Source organism: Protopterus annectens, chromosome 9.part0, assembly GCF_019279795.1.
Source record: "Protopterus annectens isolate FY-2018-M chromosome 9.part0, PAN1.0, whole genome shotgun sequence".
NCBI lineage: Eukaryota > Metazoa > Chordata > Ceratodontiformes > Protopteridae > Protopterus > Protopterus annectens.
The window spans coordinates 962,806,183-962,826,089 of NC_056743.1; the positions used below are offsets into that span (position 1 = coordinate 962,806,183).

Sequence of the window (19,907 nt, forward strand, 5' to 3'; positions counted from 1 at the left end):
GTGTGTGTGCTGAGCCAAGATCCTACTTTGTAGAATCTGAAAGTGTGGAGTACAGGAGAAATCACAGACGTCTTCTTCCTGTATCAGAATCGATGTTGCAGCATTGTTCCTGTGATACAGACTCTAGATCTCAGAGCAATCCAGACAATGTTCCTGTTGCAGAATGTGTCTTAACTTCTACTTCCATTCCTGATGATGTTCCTGAGGTCCCCAAAGTTGAACATTCAGCAAAGACAGTCCCAGTGGCTAGACCTAGTTCTAATTTTTATGTCACGCGATTTGGCCGTATTTCTAGACCTAGTGTGAAATACACAGCAAACCGGACATAATTGTCTATATGTATTTAGTTCTGTAAAATTGCATGTAAAAAAATTATTTTGTATCAGCTGCATTTCAGTTAATGTAGTCAGTAATGCATGACTCATTTTTCAAAGAGGGAGGATGTACAATAGTGTGTGTGTGTGTGTGTGTGTGTGTGTGTGTGTGTGTGTGTGTGTGTGTGTGTGTGTGTGTGTGTGTGTGTGTGTTCTACCTTTAAGAACAGAGGTGACCAGTAAATGGTTAATCTCCTAGGCCCCTGCTTAAACTTATCAAGGGTATCAGAACTTGTCATAGATTTGGGATGCTTAAAAAGCATTTGGGAATTGGGATTGCTAGGCTTAAAAAGGCCCTTGTGGTCATTAGCCTAGTAAATACCTATGAACCTAAAAGAAGGATTTCAAGGACAGCACGTGCATATAAATAGGAAGCATGTGCTACATACCTCTCAACCTCAAAATCTGGACAAAGCCATCAATCATGGGGGGTGGGGGGGGGGTCAAAGGCTGAAAAATAGGGGCACTTTCTAAATATTGCTCTTACCAACTTAGAAAATGGATAGAATAATAGGTTTTGCATTAGCATACATTTTCTGAAGGGTATGAAGTCTGGAATTCAAATGCCTGTCATTATTTTCTGACTTTAACCCTCAGTGATTTGTCAGTGATTTGCCAGAAAACCACAATTTTATGAGAAATGGACTAAAAATATGAGGCAAAAATCTGGACATTCTGTGAAAGTCTGTACAGTTGAGAGATATCTAGTTTCGGTGCCATTTTGAGAGTGCAGCCAATTAAAGTTATTAACCCTCAATCCTGATGTGTTTGTACATAATAAAGCTGCTTGAACAGAACCCAAAGATGTTTGTCTGTTTTATCCTGACCAGACGGGAGACAAGTGGTAAGATACTTAGCCCCCCCCAGCTGCTCTAGGGCTTCATCTGTCCTAGGCATAGAGTAAGCATCTGACTCTATGTGACTATTTAGTTTCCTGTAGTCCACACAGAACCTAGTGCTGTCATCCTTCTTTGGTACCAGCACCACTGTGGAAGCTCAGGGACTCCTGGATTACCCCCAGTTCCAACATTTCCTGTATCTCCTCCCTTGGAGTCTGTTTGACTCTCTCAGGCACCCTATAAGGAGCCTGGTTGTTAGGCCTTTGGGGTCCTGTATCCACATGGTGCTGAACCAGGTGGGTGCATTCTGGTTTCCCAGTGAACATGCCCCCAAACTCCTGTAACACTGCTCGGATTTCTTGAACCTGGGTAGGGTTTAACTGCTAGGACATTGCTACTCCTTCCACTGAGGTGTCAGTCACAGCCTCACTGAGAAGATCAGTCACCAGATCCCCTTGGACTCCTCCTGCCATCTACTGCAAATACTCAGAACAAGGGCCTCTCTATCATGGTAAGGATTCATTATGTTAACATGGTACAGTTTGTGCCCCTGCCTCCTGCCTAGTAGTTCCACCATGTAGTTAATATCACTGACCTTCCTTACCACTTTGAAGGGTCCCTCCCAAGCTGCCTGCAGCTTGTTGTGTCTAACACCAATACAAACTGTAACCTGATGCCCCATAGCATATTCTTTAGTTCGAGCATTCCTGTCATACTAGACCTTTTTCTGCTGTTGGGTTTCTGCCAGGTTCTTCTGGGCCAAGCCCATGAATTCCCTGAGCCTTGTCCTGAGGTTTAGGACATATGCCACAACAGACTACTTGTGGGATTCACACTCACCCTCCCACTCATCGTGAATCAAATCTAAAGTCTCCCTCAACCTATGCCCATACAGCAACTCATAGATTCCTGGGGCACCTCTCTGTAAGCAAACAACAAATGGGGCAAATATTTGTCCCACTCCCTCTAAAACTTGTCTGCAAATGCCCGTAGCATGGTTTTTAGTGTAGAGTTTAACCTCTCCACCAGCCCAACTGGTTACATTTAAAACATTTAACCCTGGATCCTGGCCGTGTACCTGAACTAGTGGCTTCCCCTGCTACCAGTGGACTCTGTTGGCCCATTTAGGCTGCCCACCATGGCTTCCCTTATACGATGTGCAGCACTGGGTATCCCTTTCCTGTCCAGTGATGTCATGCTTGCTAGGCATAGGTCTCTTTTTTTCCCCAACTCATCTGCGGTTTGGCATTCTCTATCTACCAACCAGATTTTCATGTCCTCAGGCAAAGTGCTAAGGGTTTGTTTCCTCACCAAAAGGTCTGCTAGCCCTTCATATGTGGTGACCTGATACCCACTCACCCACATATGAAAATACGTGCTGAACTCAGCAACATAATCACACACACTTTCATCTGCCTTGCATCTATGCTCACAAAACTTTTTTTCTATGAGTTTCAGGTGCTAACTTAAAACACTTTAATAAACATTTCTTTACTTGGTTATAGTCCAGAGAGTCAATATCAGACAATTTACAAACAGCAGTTACAGCTTTACCATGGAGTAAGGTGGTCAGGAATCGTACCCAGAGCCCTTGGTCAACATTATACTGTTTGCAAACCCTTTCAAACATATGAATAAAACTATCAAAATTATTAGCCTCTGTAAATTGTGGAAGAAATTTGCTGACCTTTATTGCTTCTGGGGTTCAGTTATTCCCTTCCCCATTACCTCCATGACCCTGGTGAAGAGTCAACATCTCCTTTTCATGTTACCTCTGCCTCTCATTTTCTTCGATTTCCAGATCTCTGAGTCTCTATGCTGATTCTAATTTCAAACATTTGTCCTCCAGTTCAAGTCTCTTTAACTCCAGATGGACTTTTAAGTCCTTTGAGGAAAAGTTGAGCTGTCCATTTTCTGAGAGCTGTACATCCCCAAGGCCAGTCTGGTTGTCTTCCTGGTTGCTGGCCTGTGATGCAGATGTGACTAAGGCTGCAATAATTTCTGGTTTAGTCAGGTTGGCATGCACCAGTCCTTTGGGTTGGCACATCTCAACCAACTGGCTCCTTGTCATCTTACCATATTCCTCTGTTGACATCTTTGCCTGCTCTCCCTGACTAAGCTAACAAAAATAAATAAATAAAATAAATAAATAAATAAAACTATTGTAATATGAAACTCAGAATGTCTGCTGTGTGGCTGCTTGAGAGTAAAAACACCTTCTTTCGTGACCACTGTTTATATGTGATGTGGTGATCGCACCACTGCCATACCATTAGTTTGAGATGTGGATATCCCACCACTGCCCACCAATTAATCTGTGACAACCCTCCACTGGACCAGCAATCAAGGAGCCTCAATTCTCATCACTGGCACCTGTGGGGGAGCATTCACTTGGTGGATAACAGGTACACACACAGTATTTCCAGATGCACCTCTCTGCATCAAATGCAATTTCCCTTAAGAGCACAAAGAGACCACAGCCAGTCTGGGGCTGGTTTCTCCCTCTTTCTCGAGATCCCCACTAAGACTCCCCACTGGCACAGCTATAGAGTTGAGCTCTGAGCTGAGTGACCAAGCCAAGACCTCCAGCAATCTCTCTATCCAAGCAGTGCTTTGTGTCCATGCCCAAGTAGCTGACACACACAAACTTTTTGAGGTTTGATTTACACACATACACACACACCTGGAAAAGCTGGAGTAGGTTTACTAGCTATCCGCCCCCTACTGCCCAGACTATGAGGTAGTTACCACTGCCACCAGTCACTCCTTATCAGCTACTTTAAGGCCCTTAACAAAGGGTGACCAAATTTACTGTGTAATGTTAATACTAATACAAATGGTAGTTTGACCAAGAGTAAGGCTGTTAGAAATGGCTCACACAGTGTCACCAAATAAATATGCAAGTACTCTCAAAACTTAAATATCTCTACACAGATCAGCCACAATGAAAGGTTTAAATATATTTAATAATAAATAATAAAAGAACAAGATAATACTAAGTATATATTCACAGTGACATCAGGGTTCAAAACCACAAGAAATATTTAAAATAACACAGCAGTACAGGCTCACATAAATAAAGAAAAAACATCTAAACTAAGCTTCACTGTATCCCTGACTGAATCTAAGAGAATTATATTTTTACCTGGTAACTTATTTCTAGAGCAAGGCAGATCATGCAGTGAATGGTTCTTGTTGTTGTTGTCAGGTCCAAGACTGAATGCAGAATGCTCTGCCTCACTAAGAGACTTCTCAAAATAATATCTAAAATGTTATTGCTGGGATAGCTTGCAGAATGACATCATTTCTGGACATCTGACTTCTAGTTCCCAGGCAAACTCCTCTGCTGAAGCTGGCAGTATTTAGCATCTACCTTGCAAAGATCTTTAGCAGATTCTGGAAGTCATAAAAAATTGCATGTCTTCATGTTTTCAGAGTAGCAATTAGTTCACCCTAAAGACAAAACAGAAAGCTTCCTAGTACAGACTTTGTATCTCTAGCTGCATTGAAAACTGAGAGATACCCTCTTTATTGCTTAGCCTGTAAAGTAATTTAATTTCAAATATTTGTCTAAAGTTTGCTGGTTAACCCTCCAGTTTCCTCTTTTAACATATACATTTAAACAGTTACAATAGTGCATGTACATTTCTGTTCTCTTCCAGTAGGGCACAATGTGGATACATTTTAAGCACAAGCACTTTACAAATACATTTTAACACAAACATCTGTACAAAGCAATTTGATATACACATGACATACAGTTCTAATACATTTGTAACACAAGCATCTTATATGACATACAGTTCTAATACATTTGTAACACTTGCATCTTGTATAAATTAGTTTGATATTTACAGATGACGTATAATTACTTACAAAATTCCAGCTAGCTGTGCTGGTAGTGCATCCCTTTGTCACACCATCATTTAAAGCTTTCCTAAAAGATGTTCTGTACTTAAGGCCCCCAAGAAGAAATAGTTTTGGAGTTCTTCCCCTTAGGACTTGTACTTTATGTTGAAGAAGTTTTCTTGCCCTTGTTATATATCAGCCAGTATCACAGAAATGAAATACTTGTCATAGATAACATCTGTAGTCGATGTTACTTCCGGGAGAAGAATTTCAGATATATAAGTCTTCACATGCAAGACACTCTGTACAGTTTTTCACATATAAGGGATACCTTTAAAAAGTAATCCTACCTACATGTCAAAGGTTATATCAGGATTGAGTGGGTACAAGTACATACAGTTATTCATAGGTAAGTACTAGGCTAAGTGCTGTTGAGGGTCATTTTAAGCTTAGCCAATTTCCCTTTGGGTACTTGAATTAACTTATCCTGTTTGGTGTTAGACTGGCCTTACCTATACCATGGTTGATAATTATATATTATCCCCAGTGAGATAAAGTTGCCAGTATTATATCCACTATATGAAAACAAAGAAGAGGTTATTTTGCAAGGCAGATGTCCACAGACAGCTTAGGAGCCATACCACTGAGTAGGCAGGGAGGCATAGGAATTTAGATAGTCTGTTTGTCTCCTTCAAGAAAAAGGAAAAGAAGACATGCCTGTCAGAAAACTTTGCGGCTCGCTAATTGCACTGCCTTTTTGTTCTAAGTACAATAAACTTTTGCAAGATATAGTCAGAGCACACTTTACTAAGGCAGCAGAAATTTCAATGGCTTATTTTTAGAAGTGTTTATGTACAAGATGTTTTGGAAGCAGCCACATTAACTGTTCTCCACATCTTCACTAACTACTGAACGTTGGAGGCACAGTCAAGGGGTAGGACAGAATTTAACATTCCTATGCTACAGGGCATTATGTAACTGTCCACCTCATGAAATTACCAAAATACCGCTTGGAAACTGACCTAAATATTATGATTTACAGTTACAATGACTATCCTCAAAGAAAAATGCACAGCAGTATAAGATACTTACTGTGAAGTCCACATATTCACTCCATTGCTACCATTTTGATCTATGATGGTCAGGTGCTACAATCCTGGATCCATTATACTGCTCACAAACACATTAGTTTAAATCTAAAGTCTGATGGCCACAGGAGTATGGTATCTTGAGTAACACCACTGGTGTACCAAACATATTAAAGTGTAAAAAATAGGCACATAAATATGATTAAGTAAACAACTCAGTGCATCTTGGCCTCAAGAACATGCAGGAAATATGCACTTTTGATTTGGGTATGGGCAAGCATAGGCTTCACACTGAATACCATACCAAGCAGAGTCTCTGACCTAGCTCCATAGAACCCTTTCTCACACTCCGTCTGAGTTTTGGTGCCTTTCAGTGCTCACTTGACCACAGTAAGTGCATTTTGAATAAACTCTTACATTCACACAGACAGACATAAAGACTGAAATACCCACACACTTATTTCCAGGGAATACAGGTAACATTCATTAATGCTGTTACCCTCTGAACTGGCTCAAAGTAGTAAACTGCCACCATCCCAGATTACCTGACTGAGAAACTCCTAGTTATCGTTTCACATTTGATAAGAAGCCATATTATTATGAAGACAAATTATGAGAGTGTAGCACACCATTCTCACCAGTTGGAGATAGATGCTTGACACTATTCAATATTCTGTTATCAATTATTAAATAAATAATCAGCCACAAGCTTTTAAAATGAATACACAATATTTTATTTACGAATGAGTTATGCAGTATAGTTAAATATGTAAAGAAATATAAACTTGCACAGAGCAAACAGAAAATAGTCACTTTGAACAAATAGAGTACTTGAAAGAAAATACATGCATTTAAAGACAAACCTTTTCCCATCTCTTGACTAAAAAAAATACTGAGCCCTATGCTACACTGGCTGAATTTTCGGAAGACAGTACAAGCAGAGATATAAGTACATTTGTACACCATAAGGTCCAGAGTAGCTGTTCCTTGACTGTTTGTTCTTTCAGCTGTATCGTGTAGAGAGTATGCTTTTTCCATATAGAAACAACAGATGCAGTTAAGCATATTTTCCCATTTATATTGTAATCTTTTTTTTCCTGCTTTTGGCTGACTATCACATTACAGAATTTTCTAATTGTGCTTCTCCAGCTTCTAGCTTCCTGGCCTAGGAATAGTTACAGATCTTGTACTCACTGGACTAAACAATTACAGTTTATGTTACACATATCTGCTGTACATTTCACAGCTTGTTCATAATTGCTGTATTTTCAAGCAGAGTGCAGGTAGAAAGTTAATTTCCAAACTTCATATATGTTTTTGTACAGTACATAGAAAGGGATCCCAAGTTTGTACATCTTTTCATGCTACTAAAAACACACATTGCAGATTCATTTACATATTTTTAGTTTACCTGATGCAGGATTGAAAAGATTCAAGTGCCTCACAAACCTGGTACAGTCAATCTCAAAAACAGTGTCTGATTTATGCTGACATCGCACTTACTATAAGAGATGACCTTCCATATTACCGTTGCAGTATTCATCACCTCTGGTATCTCCTTCCAAAGATAGCCCAACGTCCAGCCAGCATACCAAAGCTTTTATTATCTAGAGAGCATTTGATGTCAGATGTATGCTCTCCGCACACGTATAGGGCATAAAAGTGACGTACATACACTTCCAAATCAGAACTTTGTTGCCACTAGTCTGAATGCCATTGTCTTACGTCAGTCTTCATTGACACCCTTAACTTTTGCTGGTTATATCTAGCCTACGTTTTTCAGATAAGTACCCCTTTGGGGTTCTTTTTTCTTTTTCTTACATTGTTCAGTGGGTTACATATCATCCAAGGAAGGGTGATGTCAGTGTGGGAGGCAGATTCCCCATAAAGACCACCATGATGGCTGCTTGTTTTGCTTAGGTGTATCTTATGACAACACTCAGTGTTCCATCTGTGAGGCCTTTGTACCAGAGACCTTCTTTAGCCACCTTTCTTCACTTTCCATTTACCTTAAGAACCAGCTTCTGAAGCTTTTGGCCAAGGGTACCATGCAGAATCTGCTAGCCCAGAGGTACAGCCATGGCTTCGAAAAGAAGGCCAAGAAGTCTAGGCCTGAACCTGCAACTGTCCTTCCTCTACCGGATATCTCTGTTGAGGTCAGTGAGAACCCAGAAGATAGCCTGGCATTACCTTTGATTTCTTCTTCCGTGACCTTCTCAGAGGCCAGCAGAGAACCTGCTTCTCGCACATCCTCAGTAGCATAGCAAATGCACATAGTGGATGATGAAGGGAACCACTACTGGTTATTTCTGAGGGGCCCACAGGGATTCCTCAGAAACATGTTAGATAAGAGGTGCCCACTACCTTAACAGAAGCTAGGCAGGGGTCTGAACCTCTGCATTTTGTCAGGGCAGATGCCCCAGTAAAGACAAGGCAGAAGACTAAGCAGGTTGTGTCAGCTCCCAGGAATCCACAACTTGAATGGCAGGACTTCACTAAAAGTTTGTTCAATGACTTGATGGCACTGAAGCCTCCTCAGGGAGTTTTGGTTCCTGCATCTCCTTAGTCCTCTACCCCTAAAAGGGCTAGAGACCCAGAGTCTTCGGAAGAGGATTCAGATTCTGTGGCTGACTCCCTAGCCTATTTCTCTCCATTGCCTTCACCCTTAGACTATGGCTCAGAGGAGGGGGAGGAATCTTTCAGACCTAATTCTCCTTTAGAGGAGTTTTCCTTTGGTGACATGGTCCTGCATATGATGGAACATTTCAACTAGGAATGTTCCCAAGTAGCAACTTCCAGAAGAGGTATTATAAATTGCTACAAATTGACTCTCCTAAACCCTTTGCTGTCCATTCTGTGTTGGCTGCTCTGTTAGATACTTTCTCTACTGCTTCCCTGACACCAGATTTTCAACCTTCAGCTCCTAAGAAACCTGACAAGTTCTATAAGGTGCTGGATGCCTGCAAGTTCTTGTACAAGTGCCCTTCCTCTGATCCTGCACTGATTTCTGCCTTTACTGACAAGCCTTCTAGGCTGTTGCCTTCTTCCAAGCCACTTCCTTCAGATAAATACAGTAGAGTCATTGAAAAGATTGATAACAATGTATACATTTCAGTTACTTTAGCCTTTAGGGCCATCACTTACCAAGCTTATATGACATGGTACATCCTTTATTTTCTTTCCCATATTGGGAATATTGCTTTTGATATGCTTGACTCTTAGGGTAAGGCTTCAGCTCCCTCTTTTCTCATTTCTACCTCTCAGGTTACCTGTCAGTCTATCAAATGTAGTTATGATGCAGCAGATGCATCTTCCAGGGCTGCATCCACTGGTTCTGTGATGAGTCGCTTTTCCTGGCTTCGCCTTCAGACTTTGACAGATGATATCAAAGCAAAACTTCTGGCTCTTCCTGTGGATAACTTGGTACTGCTTTGGATGACTTTTTCAAAATATTACAGGATCAAGGTATGGTCAAGAAAGATCTAAACAGATTTTTGTCTCACCTCTCCTCAAGTTTCAGAAGAACTATCCCAGTAAGACTGCTTTTTTTGCGTAGACTGCCTAAGACAGTCTTACAAAGGTCTTAAACAAAGGTAATAAAGCTCCTAGGTGTGTTTTTTTTCTGATAAGCCTACTCAAACATCCAGGCCACAGAAGCAGTCCTTTCCTGACAAGTCTGCAGCCATCTGACTATATGCCCTCCCTTCCTCTTAGACACGTTGTCTTGTCCCTCAGGCTTTCTGTTTCTCTTTATCTCCCAGTTTTGGCAAGTGATTACCACAGACCCCTGGGTTCTCTCCATTATTTGCCAGGGTTACTTTATGACATGGAACACCCTTCCTTTTTTTCTGCTATTCCCCAACCCCATGTAGAACAGCTTCCTCATTTTCCAGGAGTGTTGCAGGGTCTCCTGGACTAGGGTACCATTCAACCAGTTCCACAGATAGCGAGGGGCTTGGGCTTTTATTCCAGGATGTTTTGGGTTCCCAGAGGTCTTGGAGACCTGTCCTAGATTTTTCCTTTCTGACCATCTTTCTCATAGTGCCTTCGCTCTGAATGTTCTCGCTTCAGACTCTATTTCCTCTGTTGCTCTCCTATCCACCCTCTTTTCAGGAAATATTTGGATTTCTCTGTTTGTTTCTTGAATTTTCAGTTCTCTGCTTGTAGTAGCCTTTTGCATACTTTAGGGCATTCAGATATTTCCTTATCTGGATGACCTCTTTCTTCAAGCTCCATCCCATTCCAAGCTGGTGCAGGATCTTCATTTCACCCAGCTTCTATTGCACAGCCTGAGGTTCACTCTCAGCCCTCAAAAGTCAATTTTGACTCCATCTCTGGACTAAATTTTCCTAGACTGCAGTTTCCAGGCTGTTCCAATTCTGGCATCTGTTCCTGCCTCCAAGGATTTGTCCCTCACAAATTATTCCCTGTCCCTGCTTTCCATGTCCACTCTTCCAGCCAGGGAGTTTCTCAGGGTTCTGGGGTTCATGGTGTCCACTATCTCCATGCTTCCCTGGGCCAGGCTTCATATGAGGACATTTCAGTGGTACCTGAAATCAGTCTGGCTCCAACACCTGCACCTGCTGGACCAGCATCCTTGTCTCAAACTGAAATGTTAAATTTCACTAGTGGGTTTGACAGCTATCTCTCATTCCAGGTATCCCTTTCCACCCCCCCCAGCTGTCTCAGGAACTCTTCACAGATGCATCAGAGCTGGGGTGGGAAGCTGTTTCAGGCACCTTGAAGATACAGGGCCTTTGGCCACCATACAGAGGATAGATCACATCAACATCAAGGATATGCGGTCTTTCATTCTGGCCCTTCAAGCTTTCTATGTGTTCTGGGTCCTAAGTCCCTTGAAGATTTTTACGGACAACACCACAGTCATGTGGTACATCAACAAACAAGGGAGCATGAGGCCCTACCTTCTTTGCAGACTGGCCCTTCAAGCATGGGAAATAGATATTAGTCTGCAAGTAACCATTAAGGCAGTCTGTATACCTTCAGAGAGCAAATTTAGATTGTAGCAGATTCTCTCAGCAGGTCCAGGACACAACCTCATGAATAGGTGCTTCACAGGGATGTGTTTCTAGACATAGTTCATTGGTGAGGTATTTCTCAACTAGATTTTTTTCCCTCCCCTCTGAACAGGCAACTCCCTCATTTCTGTTGCAGAGTCCCAAGTCCTATGGCTTGGCAGGTAGACGTCATGTTTTTTTCTTGGAAGGGAATGTTCTTGTATGCCTTCTTTCCTCTTCCTGTTCATCCAAGGGTCCTTCACAAAATTGAGAAGGACTCTCCAATAATCTTGTTGGTGACTCCCTTTTGGCCCAGACAGCACTACTCCCTCCTTATTTATTTAACATTTTTTAACCAGAAAAGTCCGACTTAGAACGAAGCCAGTTTTCAGTGGAGGCCTAGGGAGAATACCTCCAGATGCATGTCTTTGTAACATGGGAAGAAACCGGAGCACCCAGAGGAAACCGAAAGCACACAGGGAGGACATGCAGACTCTGTACAGAAGGCACTCCAGCTGAGAATTGAACCAGAAAACTTCTTGCTGTGAGGGGACAATGTTACCGCTGCACCAGTGCACCGTCCATTCCATTTATTCGAACTGGCCACCACATGGGTCTTCTCACACAGCACAAAGGCACGCTCCTTCACCCTCATTTGTTTACTCTTCAAATGATGCTTTGGGTGATGGGCTTTTTTTCCTTTCCAACACAAGTTTTCTGAGAATGTGCTTAGGGTCCTGCAGGAAGCCAGGAAACCCAATACCAGAAACTCCTCTATACCCAAGTGGAAAAGGTTTTACATTTGGTGTCTTAAACATCACCAGGACCCCTTTTCAGTGGGGGTCCCCTCAATTCTTTCATTACCTGTGTGAACTATTGCATGCTGGCATGACATATTCTTCAGTGAAAGCCCATTTGTCAGCCATTTTTGCCTGTTTGCCACTTACTTCTCCTTTGGCATCTAGGTTTGTGGTCAGGAAGTTTCTAAAAGGTGTCCTTCATATTAAACTCTAAAGAAAGCCCATTCCTCCTACTTTTGATTTTAATTTTGTCCTTGAAAAGCTGACTCAAGCTCCTTTTGAGCCTGATGCTACTTATTCTTTTCAGCATTGCACCTGGAAGACTGTTTTATTGTTTGCTTAAACCTCTACCAGAAGGGTATCTGAGCGACAGGCCTTGATGGCGGCCCCTACTTTTTTTGTTTGTCGTAGAGATAGGGTGTCTTTCCATACGAATCCTTCTTTTGTGCCCAAGGTAATCAATGATCTGTCCCTTAATCAATCTAGCCAACTTTCTTCTTTTTCCCCTTCTCTGCAATCTGCTAGTGAGAAGGTTCTTCATACTTTGGGTATGTATAGACTGTTCAGATATTATTTAGACAAATCTAAACCCTTTTGTAAATCTGATCAGAGTTTTGTTTCTTTTCTTACCAGGACATTGGGTTTGGCAGTTTGTAAGCAAGCCATCTTCTCCTGAATTTCCAAGGCCAGTTCTTTTTGTTATTCTTTTCATGGTAAGCAATTGTCTCCTTCTGTGAGGACTCATTTTTCTAGAGCAGAAGCTTCTTCAGGGACTTTCTTCAAAGGTTTGGACACAAACTCCATCCCAGAAGCTGCTACTAGGTCTTTGGTTCACATTTGCACAGATCATTACAAATTGGATGTCTTTTCCAGAGCCAGGGCAGGTTTTGCCAGGGCTATCCTGCATGGGTTTGTGGAGGGCTGCTCTTTGCCTTCCTTGTTCCTGCCATCACTGTAATTTTTGTACTCTCCCAGAGGTGATGAATACTGCAGCAGTGATATGAAAGGACATAGTACAGTTGTGTAAAATCTTACCATAACAGTAGTTGTCCTTTTCATTGTGGCAGTATTCACTCCCTCACTGTTGCCCCCTTTCTCTTCCTTTTGCATGGGTGTTTTTTTTTAGTACTGGCCAAGAAGTTCTTCTCCTTCTCTTTCTCTTCCTTCATGCCTTTTTTCTGGATGGACATGTCCTCCTTTCCACTGGGGTCCCACTTCTTCTGGGACACCTCTGTACTGTGTTGGGAGTGTAAGTATGTCACCTTTATGCCCTATACTTGCATGGGGAGCAAACATCTGACATACAATGTTCTGTATATAACATAGGCTTTGGTATTCTGGACAGAAGTTGGGCTATCCTTGGCAGGAGAACCCAGAGGTGATTAATACTGCAGCAGTGGAAAACAGGACATCTATTATTATTATGGTAAGATTTTACACAACTGTACTTTCTGCAAGAAGAGGTCATTGAATCAGTAAAGTTAATACATTTGTACAGCAGATATAAAAAGTGCACACACCCCTGTTAAAGTGCCAATTTTTTTGTGATATAAAAAAATTAAACCACAATAAATCATTTCAAAACTTTTCCCATGTTTAATGTGACCTATAACCTGTACAATTCAATTGAAAAACAAACAAATCTGTTAGGGGAAAAATATAAAAAAAAATAAATATAATCAAACCCCAGATGCCTGCACTGCAAGCAAAGACCCATCCTTCTGAACTATGAAGCCAGGAAAAATTAAGTCTGTTTGTAGATACCAACTGCCACTGAAGCCAAATTATCATGGTTGATGTTTGTCTTTCGGCTTTTCCCGGTATGGGGTTGCCATAGCGGAACTCCGGTCTGCTAATGATTGGCAGTAGATTTTTACGAAACGCCGAGGTGCCAGCTTGACGCTCAACCTTCAACGAAGGCATGCCCATTTACGCACGCATGTCTTTTGAAGGCTACCCAACTGCGGGGAGGACATGCAGACTCCACATAGAAGGCAGTAGTAATTGTTAAAAAAAAAAAAAAAAAAAAAAAAAAAAAACAGGTAAACATGTCCGTATAAACCATTATAAGCTATATACAGCAGATATAAAAAGTATATACACCCCTGTTAAAATGCCAGGTTTTTGTGATATAAAAAAATGAAACCACAATAAATCATTTCAAAACTTTTCCCATGTTTAATGTGACCTATTATTATTGTACGTTTTTTATTTTTTATATTTTTCCCCTGACAGATTTGTTTGTTTTTCAGTAGAGAAGGAAATCTGCCTAATGCGTTTGTCTCCATTTTCATTTGGTAAATGAATTTGTAAAGAAAAAATTTCCCTATGTCATGTGCTGCATTGATGTTTGCTAGCATTGTTTCATCAAATAATAGTGTGATCTGTTACAAAAGCAAAAATGACAATTTTGGTTAAGTCCATGCAGTTCTACTGCAGAAAGAATAGTAAATTAGAGTGGAGTGATATTTTCACATATGATAAATTCTTCTCAAAGACAGTTAATCAAACATCTGTAAGAGAAACATAGGTTCATAGGTTGGTACTAGGCTATCGGCCCAAGGGGACTATACAAGCCTAGCCATAACAATTCCCTGGGTATTTCTTCCTACAATATTTACTTCCCTGGACCCCTGTCTAGCAGGGCGACTGACGTAATCCCTGGTGTAAATTTCTTATGTCCCATCCAGTCATCAAGGTTCCTTTTGAAGAGGGCCAAGGAGGCGCTCTGCTTGACATGTATGGGTAGTCTATTCCAGAGTATGGGGAGTCTCTGGGTCAGGAAGCTATCCCTCCAGCATGTTTTGTTCATTGTGATGACAAGGTTTAGATCCCTGAAGTGTGTGGCTCTGAGGGATTGGGATTTCTTTAACTGGAGCATGTCCAACAGCTCAGGGTTTGCCATGGCTTTGTATGTTAAGCAGAGATCGCCTCTGAGTAGATGATATGCCACAGAGTATAGCTGGAGTTTTTTTAGACAGTCAACATAGGGCATCTGCTTTAGGCCGGTGATTCTTTTAGTGAGGTATTTCTGCAGCCTTTCCAGCTGTTGCAGATGTCTTGTGAGGTACATATCAAACGGGGTGTTGTACTCTATAATGCGTCTAATGAGAGATGAGTACAGTGGGACAATGACTTCCTTTTTTCTGGATGAAAAGCCCTTAGTGATGAGGTGTGCCACATAGAAGGATTTCCTGACTGTTGTGGCGATGTGGTTATCGAAGGTAAGACCACTGTCCACCTGTGTCCCTAAGTCTCTCATCACACTTTCTGTGTTTAGTGTACTGCCACCTATGTGGTAATTCATGGGTATATGGTTTTTCCCAAAGGGGATAACTATACATTTCTTGGCATTAAGCTTGAGCCCATGGCTCTGGCACCAAGCATCTGTTTCTGTAAGGCCCTTTTGTAGAATATCCACATCATTTGGGGATTCAATAATGGCTCCCAGTTTGCAGTCATCTGCAAACTTTGTTAACCAGAGTCCCTTAGTGTTGGCCTGTACTTCAGAGAAGTAGATGCCAAACAAGAGCGGTCCCAGGACTGAACACTGAGGTACTTCACTTGTCACTTGTCTGGAACTGGACGGCCACTTTTACAGTCTGGGTTCTGTCAGTAAGCCAGTTGGCAACCCATCGAGTGACGTAGGGATTTATGCCCAGCTTAGTAAGTTTATCTATGATTCCAGAGTGAGGAATGGTGTCGAAGGCCTTGGCGTGGTCCAGATAGGCTGTGTGGACTGCCTTACCCTCATCCACAGCTTTGGAGACTGATTTGAAGAAGTCAATCAGGTTCAGGAGACAAGATCGGCCCTTCACAAACCCAAACTGGGTGGGGTCCAGTGTTTGAAGGTTGCCAATGTCTTTGTTTATAAGTTCCATGTTAATGAGTTCCATGCCCTTGCAGATCAGGCTCGTCAGACTGATGGGACGGTAGTTCCCGGGATCCAAGGTTGATCCCCTCTTGTGGAGTGGGATAACTGTAGCTGTGCGCCACTCAGTGGGCACGAAGCCTTAGGTGAGGCTATGATTGAACATGACACTTAGGTGAGGTGCCAGTTAATTTTGTAGTTCATGTAGTACACAGCCCGGGATATCATCTGGTCCCATGGATGCTGTATTCTTAACTTTGGAGAGTGCAGTTTCTAACTGTGTCGCCGTGATTACCAGAATTTGGCAATCTTTTGATATTGAAATGGGCCCTTTAGGGGGTGAAATGGGGGTGAAGTTGGCACTAAATCGATCTGCCAGGATATTGGCAATATCCTTGGGATCAGTATATTTAATGCCATTCTGTTGTAGCTCAGAGCAGATCTTTGCATTGCCATTTAGATTCTTGACATAACTATAGAATGCCTTGTAGTTGTCTTTGGAATCTTTGGCAATTTTATTTTCGTAACACACTAAGAAGAGTGTAATGTAACTACATTAAAGAATTATGAAGATTCAGTAAGAGTGGAGAAATTTGCAGGGAAGGTGATTGTGCCTTTGCACTACTGCTGATGGCACTAAATACAGTATGTCACTGTAAAGTGGATGACTGCAACTGAGAGGTGTTATGGGAAAGCTACTAAGGAGGACACAATTCTCCTGCGGTGCAGAAGTTACATATAAAAAGATTTTGTATTTTAATTTGTTAATGCCATGATAAACAGAAAGGTTGACTAATGGTTTCATTATGGGGTAAATTCATATCATTGCAGTGGTCTTAGGGCTGCTTGCTGTTTGTATTCCAAAATATAGATGTTTTTGTCAATCATAACAGTTTGTCCAAAACTGTGCCAAGCAACTGATGTAGTTTTCTTTACTGTTTCAGTGGAAAAGTTGCTAAAGAAGTTATTGAAGCAAGTTCTAAAATTGAGAGAGATCCCCCTGAAGTGCACAGGTAAGATCTCAATAACCTAGACTCATGCACCTGTCTATATTGCCTTACCTGTATAATAATTGCAAGCAAACCAGCTGTTAACATTTGTTTAAAAATTATATTTATTTTTGTCTTTACATTATTGTAAACTGTATTACAGTTGTGACAGGGGTTTTGTCCTCATGATCCACACTGCTACTGCCAGTTAGTAAGTGACAGTGTAGGCTTTAAATCTGTACTGCTGTCATCAAATATTATGCAGTGGGTAATTGACCTTAAAGATAATTTTCAAAGCAGTAAAATAGAATGCTGTATCTCCATTTTGTTTCTACCTTATGTCCAAGGTAATTTTGGTGCAGTATCTTCTTGGGTGTTATTTTCACATAAAATTATTATTTTATGTGAAAACAAGACTTGTAAAAAAATTCAGCATCTGACTTTACAGTTGTGCCCTTCCCTTCCAGGTATGCACCTGTGAAGGGAGCTAATTAATGGCATGGACTGTGGTGCCAGAAGCCTTCCAGTCTTGGCTTCTGCCATATTACACAACATAGCAACAGCAGTAACAGAAAATGAAAGCAATGTCACAGAAGGAATACTCAAATGATGAGAATACTTCATGAATAATAACATTGCTTTATATTTTCATTTTAATTTCTGAAGATCTCTTATGCTAGTACTGTTGAAGACTGTTAAAAGCAGGAGAGACAAAAAACATTTAAATGTCTGAATGTCTGTGCATATTCACATGTGAAGCAGGAGAAGTGGGCAGGTACCATCTCTTTTGCCTTGCTTTTTTGATGAGTGGCTTGTTTAAATTCAGAATATTTACATCATTATTTAAGAATGTTTTAATTTTCATGAGAAGCAACGAGTGTATCTCTCCGTAGAATCACATCATTGCACTGCTAGGTGTGGTGACACGATAGCTTGACTTGTTGTGAGTTGCACACTAAAAACAGTTATTTTGGTTTTATTCTACAATATTGAAATTAGTGTATTTGTATTCTTGCAACATATTCCTGAATTATAAAGAAGATGTTCCTTCCCCAGCCTGATTCTCTGGCATTTCTTCCAGGTAAGTGAAATCCTTGATGGTAATCTTTAAGAATGTATTACAGGTATGCACTGTTGCCTCTGGTAACAGCCACCACCTACCATGGCAAAATAAATTTCACACTAAACAGATGCAGAGCAGAGATAAAATTACTGTCTGTCTAGGACCGCAACCATCTTGCTGCCAGTCCAGTGCCTTCTAGTGCTACCTTACCAACAGTAACTGAAAGCTTGCCCAGGATTATTTTTATACACAAGAGCACACACATGCGCGCACACCCGTGCACACTCACACACACACACACACACACACACACACACACACACACACACACACACACACACACTGTTTTCCAGGAGAAGTTGATATCCCAACCATATCAATAATCTCTTCCTTGTCTGTACAATAATGTTGTTACCAGCCAGACCACTCTAGCAGACCATGAATTACCATTTTGCTTTAAATAAGTCATTTATTAAATACTGGTATGTTAGCAACAGCTTTAGCATTAGCTCTTCAAAAGATAAAAAACAGCAGTTGAAATCAAACCAGTTCAGTACACATACCCTTAATCCAATCTATAAACCACCATTCCTAGTCTATTAAAATGAAATAAGACAGTTCACTCTCTGAGACAAATAAAGTTAAGTAGTGTATTTTATTTTTTAATGAAATCTACAAGCAGGTCTAAACTTGAACAAAGAAAATGCAAAATAAATGGGTTTAATAGACAAATGGTGTATAGAAGATCTTTATTTAACAGCTTATCTGGACATATCAAAACTAGTAGCCACAGATTTACTTAATCTCTGTCTATACTTGACTTGTAAGTTAATGTTGTTTTAGCTAATTATTTGTATCTTTACAACTGATATTCACTTTCTGATTCTTGACTACTGCTCTGCTTATTTGTTTATTTCACTGGTTTGATTCTGCCATTCAGCAACAGTGTTTTACTAACATTAACACTGCAGCTATGTTGTCTCTATGCGACTATGTTGTTCTTCTTCTTTCGGATTTTCCCGGCTAGGGGTCACCACAGCAAAACACCGGTCCGCTAATGATTGGCAGTTGATTTTTACGGTGCCGAGGTGACAGCCCGATGCCCAATCTTCAATGAAGGCACGCCCATCCACGCATGTCTTTCGAACACCACTCAATCGCGGGGAGGTCATGCAGACTCCACACAGAAGGCGCTCCAGCCGAGAATCGAACGGGAGATCCTCTTGCTGTGAGGCGACAATGCTACGGTTGCACCACCATGGCTCATGCTGTACTAAAACTGATGTTATAAATGTAATTTAAATCTAATTGACTTGGTGTTGGCATTAGGAAACAGTGTTTACTGATTTAGCACTGCAGTTGTGTCTCTGCTACTGAATCAACTGTACCGTTAAGTGTTCATTTTACTTTTTCTTGTATACACAGGATAATTGGCTGCTAAATGTATTGTGCATGATTTATTAACTTGTTTCCAAACAAAGTTATGGCACTGTGATGTGTTAGCTGCTGAAGTACTCTCAAACTGTTGCAGTAACATCTGTTCTCCTGCTATCTATTGTTTTTCTCCTGCTCTCTCCGTTCTATCCTCAGACTTGTATCTTTTAACACCCTCCTATCTCCTCATTACTTCCTTTAACCTATCTTTGTCCCATTCTACTAGCTCCACCCTCTCTTTTTCTCTGTCTTCACAGCACACTTGGGCAACTCTGCAGTCCAGGACTACCACCCCACCCGTACAGTCTAGGAAGGAATCAGTACTGCAAAACTAAACCAAGGATTTACCCTTTGAGCCTGAAGAGCAGGGTCAGTCCACCCAGGCATTCTACATCTATATGTTATGATAGTGAAGCTTTAACATTAGCTGTGTTACTTAGTAGTTCTCAGCGTGCTAATAACACTGATTGTTTGAGCCTTGTGTCCTACCCCCACCCAGCTTCTGTAGTAATCCTAACTGTCCACTAGACAGTATACACTTTCATTCAGGTCCTTCCTATTCTCTGTGATTAAAAATTAACC

General features: G+C 41.2%; 1 protein-coding gene across 1 annotated transcript in view; it reads left to right on the plus strand.

The window, feature by feature from the left end:
* Window positions 1–19,907, plus strand: part of FRMD3 (FERM domain containing 3) — a 1,518,736-nt gene that overhangs the window by 1,209,576 nt on the left and 289,253 nt on the right. The window contains exon 11 of the mRNA XM_044082188.1: window positions 16,784–16,852. Within this exon, the coding sequence (XP_043938123.1) occupies window positions 16,784–16,852 (69 nt within the window). The remainder of the gene's footprint in view (window positions 1–16,783; window positions 16,853–19,907) is intronic.